This window comes from Orycteropus afer, unplaced genomic scaffold (genome assembly GCF_000298275.1).
Source record: "Orycteropus afer afer isolate SDZICR_OR568_19922 unplaced genomic scaffold, OryAfe1.0 scaffold00078, whole genome shotgun sequence".
Classification (NCBI taxonomy): domain Eukaryota; kingdom Metazoa; phylum Chordata; class Mammalia; order Tubulidentata; family Orycteropodidae; genus Orycteropus; species Orycteropus afer.
Window position 1 is genome coordinate 7,616,133 of NW_006921665.1, and position 10,713 is coordinate 7,626,845.

The 10,713-nt window shown below is 42.3% G+C and overlaps 1 protein-coding gene across 1 annotated transcript in view; it reads right to left on the bottom strand.

Annotated features, from left to right (window-relative positions):
- LOC103197424 (melanocortin 2 receptor accessory protein) overlaps positions 1–7,647 on the bottom strand; it is a 53,709-nt gene extending 46,062 nt beyond the window's left edge. Inside the window, exon 1 of the mRNA XM_007941309.1 lies at positions 7,542–7,647. Within this exon, the coding sequence (XP_007939500.1) occupies positions 7,542–7,647 (106 nt within the window). The remainder of the gene's footprint in view (positions 1–7,541) is intronic.
- Positions 7,648–10,713: the final 3,066 nt, after the last annotated feature.

Sequence of the window (10,713 nt, forward strand, 5' to 3'; positions counted from 1 at the left end):
AACAAAAGACAAGCATATGAGCTGAACATTTACCTCAGGTAGATACACTCCTTGGAGAGAACAATCATGGGAGAAAGAAGGGCTGCTTATGCACAAGGAGACAGCTCAGGGGGCAGGACTGCATGGAGAGATGGACACTGGGAAGAGGTAACTATCAGGAGGAAGTGGGAGGGGAGCTGTTGCATTGTGGTAAACTGTGGTCAATGTCATGAGACAAAGTCTATGTGAACTACTGTATGGAAAGTGAATTTCCTCTGTAAATCTTCACCCAAATCACAATAAAAAAAAATTGTACATGTAAAAAGGGTTGAAATGACCAATGTTTTGGTATATATCCACCCCTCACTTATCAACATGGTTAGGTTTCAAGGATCAGGTGATTATGTGAAAATCAGCATTGAGTAAATGAAGGATGACCACATCAGATCACAAATTGGCGGATGACTACTTCATTATATAACTGCCAGATCACATCATTACATAGCTGCCAAACCACTGAGAATCATGATCTGGCCAAGGTGATACATAGCCTTAACCATCACAGCCAACATTGCTCTTGGCTAGCACCTTGGCATTCATTATTGTCAAACATGTGTCATTAATGTGCAAAATAGACAGTAGATTTTTAACTATAGTTGTAAGTACAAAATGTCAGATAAAGAGATAGTCGATTACTGAGAGTAGGTATAAATATTATCATAGTAAAAAAATATTTTGCCACAAAATAAAAACAGAGTACAAAATGGCATATACATTATAATCCTATCTGAAATATATATATGAGATAAGGTATTAACTTCCTAGGATTGCCATAAAAAGTTACCACTGAATGTCTTAAAATGACAGAAATTTATTCTCTTAGAATTCTAGAATGTAGAAATCTGAATTTGGGGTAATTAGTGGTGCCATGCTCTCTCCAAAGGCTCTAGGGGAGGTTCTTTCCTTGTTTCTTCCTTGTCCCAGCAGAGGAAACCAATCCTGAACCAGTATCTCCTACCACCTTCTGAAAGCAACAGGTATTCCGTGGCTTGTAGCTGCAGCCTAACTCCAATCTGTCTCTATCAACATCACATGGCTGTCTTCCCTATGTGTCTGTCTGTCTCTGTGTCTCTTTTTATAAGGACTCCAGTCATTTTGGATTAAGACCCACCCTACTCCAGAATGACCTCAAGTTAACATACCAAAATATCTTCAAAGACAATAGGTTTTCGAACAAGTTCCCATTCATGGTATGAGGGGTTAGGACTTCAACACATCTTTTTGTGAGGTGCAATTCAGTCTGTTACAACTACTTTCTGTCTTCATCACTGAAACCATACACAAAGGTGTCAACTATTTAAAAACTGGTTTTATGATGCTTAGTTCTAAATAACTTTCTTTAGAGACAGTAGACAGTGTGCTGAGTCCCCCAAGACCATCAATCTCTAGGAGAGGGTAGGCGGTGCGTTAGACATTTAGGGAATCAGGCCCTGTCCCCAAAGGCATCAAAGACTTCCAAGACCTAGGGGGATGGTGGACCCAGTGACTAGCTTCTCCTTGTGGGTGTCTAAGACCTCCAACATCTAAGGGGACTAGAGGGGACTAGAGGACATCAAAGACTTCCCAGCATCAAGGGTATCTGGAACTCAGTGTTTATTTAGTCTCTCCCTATGGATGTCAAAAAACCTCAACATCTAAGGAGTCTGGATGTCCATTATCTGGCTTATCCCTTTGGTTTTTAAAGATCTCCAATATTTAAGTGTGGGGGACATAGAGACTAATCTCTCCCTGGCAACAGTTTCCTCACTGAGGACTTTACTGGGGAGACAGGTGCTGCAGAGTTTCTTTTTGCACTTCATTTCTTTGCTCCACAGGCTATAAATTGCAGTTCACATTCGTGTGTGCAACAAAGAACATCTTTTCAAACTTCACACACAACTTTGAAAACATCAACCACTTTTCCTAGAAATGGAAACTTTGTATAAGGGAGCAGAAGGTTGAGATAGTGGGTTCTAAAGTCTAAAATGATAAACAATCACCACCCAAAGGGATCAGGGAGAAGTTTTAGAGCCCCAGTGGTGACCTAGCAGAATGTTGTGCAACCAAGAGAACATCATTGTCTGAGACTGACTCAGAATTTTAATTTAATTTGTGTAAATTAAGAAGACTTTTCTACAGGCATATGAGCTGAAAAATTTACATTAGATAAATACACTCCTGGGAGCTCTGGTAATGTAGTGCCTAAGGCACTTGACTGCTAACCAGAAGGCTGACAGTTCAAACCCATCAGCCACTCCTCAGGATGAAGGTTGGGCAATCTACTTCCACAGTGATACTGCCTTGGAAGCCCAAGGAGGGGTCGCTATGAGTCGAGTCTGACTGGACAGCACATACAACAAGAAGATATACTCCTTGGAGAGATCAATCATGGGAGAATAGAAGGGCTGTGTATGCACAGGGAGACAGCTCAGGGGACAGGAGTGCATTGGAGCAAAGGACACAGGGAAGAGATAACTATGGGGAGGACATGGAAGGGGAGCTGTTGCATTGTGGTAAATTGTAGTCAATGTCATGAGACAAAGTGTATGTGAGCTGCTGTATGGAAAGCGAAATTTGCTCTGTAAACTTTCACCCAAATCACAATAAAAATTGAAAGAAAAAAAGAAGGAGAAGATTTTCCTGAATGCAAACTTATATTTAATCCAGGTCAATATTTACCCTGAAGTTCTGAACTTTGGACAAAATACATTGTTTTCAGTTGTCATCAAGTCAGCTCTGATTCATGGTGACTCCATTTGTGGAGAGTAGAACTTTACTCCATCGGGTTTTCAAGGCTGTGACCTTTCAGAAACAGATTGCCAGGCTTTTCTTCCAAGGAACCTCTGGGTAGGTTTGAACAAATAACCTTTCTCTAGTAGTCAAGGGGGAAGCTCTTGTAGTGTAGTGTCTAAGGCACTTGACTGCTAACCAGAGGCTGGTGGTTCAAACCCACCAAGCCACTCCTCGGAAGGAAGATGAGGCAATCTACTTCCATAGTGATACTGCCTCGGAAACCCAAGGAGGGGTCGCTGTGAGTCAGGTCCGACTCGACGGCACATAACAACAACAACAAGTAGTCGAGGGCTTAACCATTTCTGCCACCAGGAACTCCAGACAAAATATATGAGGAATTTTTATTTCACCCCACCATTTTCTACCCATTATAATTGTTGTTAGGGGCCGTCGAGTCCTCTCCGACTCATAGCGACCCTTTGCACAGCAGAACAAAACACTGCTTGGTCCTGTGCCAGCCTCACTGTCCTTGCTATACCTGAGCCCACCTGTTCTGGTTACCTAGTACTGCTCTGACAAGAATATACCACAAATGGGATGGCCTTATCAAACAGGAGTTTATTCTTACAATTTGGAGGCTTTAAGTCCAAGTTCAAAGTGCCAGACTCTAGGCGCTGGGTGAAAGCCCCTCAACTTTGGGGTCCAGCTCTGCCTCCTGCTCCCGGCCCACTGGAGCTAGAGGCATTTCTTCACTCAGATAGCTGTTGGCTGCTGAGGCTGAGAAGCTCCCAGGTTGACAAGGAAAAAGGCACAGACCCGATGTTACCAATCTACATGGCAGGCCATTAGCTTAAGTCCATTGTAAGTCCCAAGGTTGGCAGAGCATGGCAGGCTGCTGAGCAACGACATGGCTACATTCAGGGTCCAAGCATGCCACAGGCTAGAGCCCATTCTCAAAGCATCTCCTTATATATAGGAAACAGACCACATTCCCTCAGGCAGCTGCTCAGCTGCTCCCAGTAGATTCCACCATGGAGTTGATTATCAGTCTCACCATGGGGAATACTATATCTAGCTGCCCAGCCACTCAACCAGGCCTAGCCAATTTGACATACAAACATAACCATCATACCATTGTTGCAGCTGCTGTGTTAATCCATCTTGTTGAGGGCCTTCCCATTTGTCATTGACCCTCCACTTTACCAAGCATGATATCCTTCTCCAGGTAATGGTTCCTTCTGACAACATGACCAAAGTAAGTGAAGCAAATTCTGGCCATATTCATTGCCAAGGAGCATTCCGGCTGCACTTCTTCCAGGACAGATCTGTTAGTCCATGGTACTCTTAGTATTCTTCTCCAACACCACAACTCAAAAGCAGCAACTCTTCTTCAGTCTTCCTTATTCACTGTCCAGCTCTCACATGCATAAGAGGCGATTCAAAATACCATTGTCTTGGGTTAGGTGCACCTTAGTTTTCAAGGAGACATCTTTGCTCTTCAGTACCTGAAATAGGTCTTTTGCAACAGATTTGCCCAATGCAATATGTCGTCTCATGTCCTGACTGCTGCTTCCATTGATGTTGCTTGTAGAACCAAGTAATATGAAGTCCTTGACAAGTCAACTTTTTCACCAATCTTTTTTCCTCTTATCTGAATTTGTTTATTAGACTGGTTGTGAGGGTTTTTGTTTTCTTTATTTTGAGGTGTAATCCATACTTCAGACTGTAGTCTTTAATCTTCATCGTAAGTGCTTCAAGTCATCCTCACTTTCAACAAGGAAATTTGTGTCATCTGCATATCACAAGTTGTTAATAAGTCTCCCTCCAATCCTGGTGCCATGGTCTTTTTCATATAATCCAGTTTCTCAGATTATTTGCTCAGCATACAGATTGAATAAGTATGGTGATATGATACAGCCTTGATGTACTCCCTTCCTGCCTTTAAACCATGCAGTATCCCCTTGTTCTGTTTGTATGACTAACCTGATCTGATCTATGTACAGGTTCCTCATGAGTACAATTAAGTGTTCTGTAATTCCCATTCTTCTCAATGTTATCCATAATTTGTTAAAATCCACACAATTGAATGCTTTTACATAGTCAATAAAACGTAAGTAAGCATCTTTCTAGTATTCTTTGCTTTGAGCCAAGATCCATCCGACATTAGCAATGATAGTCCTTGTTTCACATCCTCTTCTGAATCCAGCTTGCATTTCTGGAAGCTCTCTGTCAGCACACTGCTGCAATTGTTTTTGAATTATCTTCAGTAAGATTTTACTTGTGTGTGATATTCATGATATTGTTTGATAATTTCCACATTCTGTGGGATCACCTTTCTTTGGAATGGGTACAAATATGGATCTCTTCCAGTCAGTTGGCCAGGTAGCTGTCTTCCAAATCTTTTGGTGAGTGCCTCCAGCATGGCATCCGTTGAAACATCTCAATGGGTATTCCATCAATTCCTGGAGCCTTGTTCTTCACCTTAACTTCTTCCTTCAATACCATTGGCTCTTGATCATACGCCACCTCCTGAAGTGGATGAACATCAATCAATTCTTTTTGGTAAAGTGACTGTGTGTATTCTTTCTATCTTCTTTTAATATTTCCTGAATCATTCAATATTTTGCCTATTGTTGTTGTTGTTGTTAAATATGCCGTAGGTTCAGTATTGCAACTCAAGGCTAAATATTTTCCTAGTTCTTTCTACTTGAAAAATGCCAAGCATGTTCTTTCCTTTTGGTTTCCTAACACCAGATCTTTGCACTTTTCATTATAATAATTGGTTTTATCTTCTTAAGTTGCCCTTTGAAATCTTCTGTTCTGCTCTTTTATCTTGTCATTTCTTCCATTTGCTTTAGCTATTCTCTGCTCAAGGGCAAGTTTCAGAGTCTCTTCTGACATCCATTTTGGTCTGTTTTTCCTTTCTTGTCTTTTTAATGACCCCTTGCTTTCTTCATGGATGATGTTCTTGATGTCATCCCACAATTCCTCTGGTTTTTGGTCATTGGTGTTCAATGCAGCACATCTGTTCTCTAGATGGTCTCTCAATTCAGGAGGGTTATGATGAAGGTTATATTTTGGCTCTTATGGACTTGTTTTAATTTTCTTCAACTTCAACTTCAACTTGCATACAGCAGTTGATGGTTTGTTCCACAATCAGCTCCTGGCCTTGTGTTGGCTGAAGATACTGAACTTCTCCATCGCCTCTTGCCACAGATGTACTCAATCTGATTCCTGTGCATTCCATCAGGTGAAGTCCACATGTATAGCCACCATTTATGTTGTTGAAAAAAGGTATCTGCAATGAATAAGTTGTTGGTCTTGCAAAATTCTATCCTGAAATTGCCAGCATTATTTCTATCACAAAGGCTGTATTTTCCAACTACTGGTGACTCTTCTTTGTTTCCAACTTTTGCATTCCAGTCACTGGTGATAATCAACACATCTTGATTGCATGTTTGGTCAATTTCAGACTGCAGAAGTTGGTAGAAATCTTCAATTTCCTCATCTTTGGGTTTGGTGGTTGGTGCATAGATTTGAATAATGGTAGTATTAACTGGTTTTCCTTGTAGGTGTATGAATATTATGCTATCACTGACAGCATTGTACTTCAGGACAGATCTTGAAACAGTCTTTGTGATGATGAACGCCACACCATTCCTCTTCAGTTTGTCATTCCAGGCATAGTAGATCATATGGCTGTCCGACTCAAAATGGCCCATACCATTTCATTTCAGCTCACTAATGCTTAGGATATTGATCTTTATGCATTCCATTTCATTTTTGGCAACTTCCAGTTTTCCTAGATTCATACTTCGTATTATATATCTTTCTTATTATGAGTTGTGTTTGCAAAAATTTTAATTTAATGATTATAAACTTTGCATCAAGAAACATACAGTGAACCTATTGTCCCCAGAAAAACTGTAGTACAGTGGTGGCTACATAGTAAGTCCTCTGCAAACATGGGTGAGTAACTGATTTGACTTTGGGAAGTTGTAAATGAAATTTGAAACAGGAATACTACCTAGAAAGAAATTCTAGATGACTGTCCTCATGGGTTCTGCCAGGGCTCAGGCTTGCTTGAATAAATAATAACATGCAAATGTTTTTCAGTTTTGAGCAGGTGTATTACAGATTTTCTTCCCAAAACATAGAAAGGATCCAGGTCCTTCTAGTGACTGCATTTACTCTTTGACAGACATACAATATGATCATGTTGTTGTTTTTAGCTGCTATCAAGGGGGCCCCAACTCATGGCAATTCCATGCACAACAGGATTGTTAAATTTGTGCTCCATAGGGTTTTCATTAGCTGATTTTTCTAAAGTTGATTGCCAGACCTTTCTCACTAGTCTGGCTTTGTCTGGAAGCTCCCCTGAAACCTGTTCAGCAGCATCACAGCACACAAGCCTCCACTGACAGATGGGTGGTAGCTACACATGAGGTGTCCTGACCTGGCGATCTGCTCCTATAAAGATTACAACCAAGGAAACCCTGTGTGGCAGTTCTACTCTGTCACATGGGGTTGCTGTGAATTGGCATCAACCTGACAACACCTAACAACAACAATATACATATGTACATGCACACATATATATACATACATACACACACACACACACACACATGTTTATAACTATCTCAGTAGATCTAGAAAAGTCATTTAACAATATACAAAGCCCATTCATAAACAAACAAAGTGAATGGTGAAAAACCCCAGGTTCCCAGTTCTTTGCTCGCCCCCACTGTCAGCCTCTGCCTGGCCAGCTCCCCCAGTTCAGCACTTACGCTTGTTGGCTTTCAGCTTCTTCTCATCCACAGGAATGAGGTCCAAGTAGTCCAGGTAGTATTCATAGCTATAGTAAGGAGCAGAGGAGTTGGTCTTGTTGGCCATGATGGTAGCACCAGAGCCAGTAGGCTGATCTCTGGGCCCCTAGCAGGAGATTGCCTAACTGATTTCCGTTGTAGTCATTCAAGTGTGTCTGTGGGTCTCCAGGTTCAAGGCCTGCCCACTACTGGAGCTGTTTGGCTGGAAGAAAGGCCAAGGGGGTGTGCCTGACATCTTCAGCACACAATCAGAGTCTCCTACTGCCCCACCCCATTGATAACATTCCAAAACAAACAGCTGAAACAGGGTGGAATGCATTTCCAGTGTAGCTTTGGATTGTCCCTCTGCATAGGACAAGAGTCTGGACCCAGAAATGGATACCTGTATCCTTGAAAGAGAAGACTCCAAATAGGGCTAGATACGATCACTGCTTTTTGCCTTAAATAGTTAAAAAGTTAATGAAATCCAAACCAAACCTGCTAGTGCCCTTGACTTACATTAAGGCAGTTCTCGGGGCTATGAAGCAACCAGCTCATCACTGGCTTAGATTTCATATCTGAGTGATGTCAGCCCTGAACTTGGTAACCTTGCTTATGTACACACATCCAATCAATTAAAACCTTGTCCCTTCCCCCCAGAACTGAGAATGCCTCTCCGTTTTTATCTAAGCCCCCAAGAATCTCTCCATGTGCTGCGTTTGTTCAGACTAAAGGGGCTGTTTATCTGGGCCGAGCTCCCACATGAACTGCACTCTTGGGAAATGGGGCCCTAGGGTTCACCTAGCTCTTGGCTGATGTCAAGTGCGATGAGGTTTCTGTGTGGCCTAACTCCAAGCTGCACACTCAGTCTTCTAAGATTTACAGATGCTGTCGAGAAGAACAGCATTAGGGGGCTGCGACTCTTTCACATTCTGAATGTTTGGAATGAGCAGGACTAAATGTGATTTCAGAAAAAAAAAAAAAAAAAACCAGCAAAAACAAAACAGCTGCTATCAGTTGATTCTGACTCACTGTGACCGCATGCGTGTCAGAGTAGAACTGTGCTCCACAGTGGTTTCAATGGCTGATTATTTCGGAAATAGATCTCCAAGGCTTTCTTTCAAAGTACCTCTGGTTGGACTTGAACCACCGACCTTTTGGTTAGCAGCTGAATGCATTAACTATTTGTACCACACAGGAACTCTGACATGTGAGAGGGGCCCTGGAATTTAGCCTTTGTGAATTAGGAGTCAAAATACACAGAAGTATGGGGTCATTTCCCCAAAAATACCCATTTTCTACTGTTCTTGAGTCAGATCTATGCTGTCAGTACTATGCTTTTCACTAACAAGGTAGACAGCCAACCCAATAACTTAATCTCCCTGCAGGTTTTGATCCTGTACTCCCAAGCTTGTTGTGCCTGAGGCTTATCATGGGGATCACTCTGAGGAGATTCCGTTATTGAGAAGGGAAGAATAAGTTCTGCAGTTTCCAAAGTGAGGTGGTGAAAATTTCACTTGAATAGTGTGTACACTCATTGTAGAGAGCAATCATGGGAGAATAGAAGGGTTGTGTATGCACAGGGAGACAGCTCTGGGGCAGGAGTGCATGGGAGGGAAGGACACAGGGAAAAGGTGGCTATGAGGAGAAAGTGGGAGGAGAGTTGTTGCATTGTGGGAGATTACAATCCATGTCATGAGGCAAAGTGTGAACTGCTGTATGGAAGATGAATTTGCTCTGTAATAGTGTGTACTCCAGATATTGCTTAATACATCATCATGGGAGGTGTGCTTAATTGAGGAGCAGTATAGTGGAGAGCCAGGATTCTGGAGCTAGACTGCCCAGGTAAAAGCGACCTAACCCCTCTGCAACAAGTTTTCCTCATCTGTGAAATGAAAACAATAATAGCACATGTCTCCCTGGGCATTTGAGAAGTCTAAATTAAGAAAGCCATGTGGACTACCACTGTCAACCACTCGGAGGGGTATCTATGTAGGAGATCCTGGATGGAGTGGGAGAACGATGTGGAACAAAACTCAAAATCATAGAAAAAGAGGGACCAGGTTTGCTGATCTGATAGAGCCTGGTGAAATTCTTGAGACTCTGACCCCCTAGCTGCCCTTCAGGTCTGGAATTGAATGCACTCAGGTGGTTTCCAGCCAAACAAAAGGCATATGAGCTGAACATTTACATTAGGTGGATACACTCCTTGTAGAGAGCAATCATGGGAGAATAGAAAGGCTGTGTCTGCACAGGGAGATAGCCCGGAGTGGGGGGGGGTGGGGAGAGTGTATGGGAGGGAAGGACACAGGGAAGAGGTGGCTATGGGGAGGAAGTGGGAGGAGAGTTGTTGCATTGTGGGAGTTACAGTTAATGTCATGAGACAAAGTATGAACTGCTGTATGGAAGACGAATTTGCTCTGTAAACTTTCACCCAAATCACAATAAAATTTTAAAAAGAAAGAAAAGAAAGCAAGCCATGTAGAACACTTACAGCCATGCCTTTCCAATAGTATTGTTGCTGTTGCTAGTGGCCAATGAGTCAATGCCAACCCATGGTGACGTCGTGTGCAGAGTGGAACTGCTCCATATGGGGTTTCAAGACTGTGACCTTTCAGAAGCAGCTCTCCAGGCCTGGGTGGGTTTGAACTGCCATTCTTTCAGTGAGTAGTTGAGCACTTAACTGTTTGTGCCACTTAGGCAGTTGGTAAATATAAGCTACCATTGTTTCCTTCCAGCAAATGTGTTCTTTCCTCTTATCTTGTCATTCTTTTCTCATTTCTCACCCTCCATCTTGCCTGTCTTCTATCTCTATTTTCTCCCTTTTTCTCTTCATTTATTCCATCATTTTCCAGGTACAGTGCCTGGTTTGAATACCAATAAACCCCTCTCTTCCTTGCCTTCAACTTCTATTCATCAAAAGAGGCCATTAAGGGGAGGCGGGGCAAGATGGCGGACTAGGCAGAAGGATTGCACAGACCCTCTTCAACAAAGAAAAGGGAAGTGACCAATATGGCAGCATTGAGGATGAGAAAGACAGAGAGAGTTACATGTGCAGTACAAACAACAAATATGAACCCCTTTGTAAATACAATACTGAGTTGTTAATGAAAGCAAATATGGGTATAGGGACGGATAGATGGGTGAACAAGCT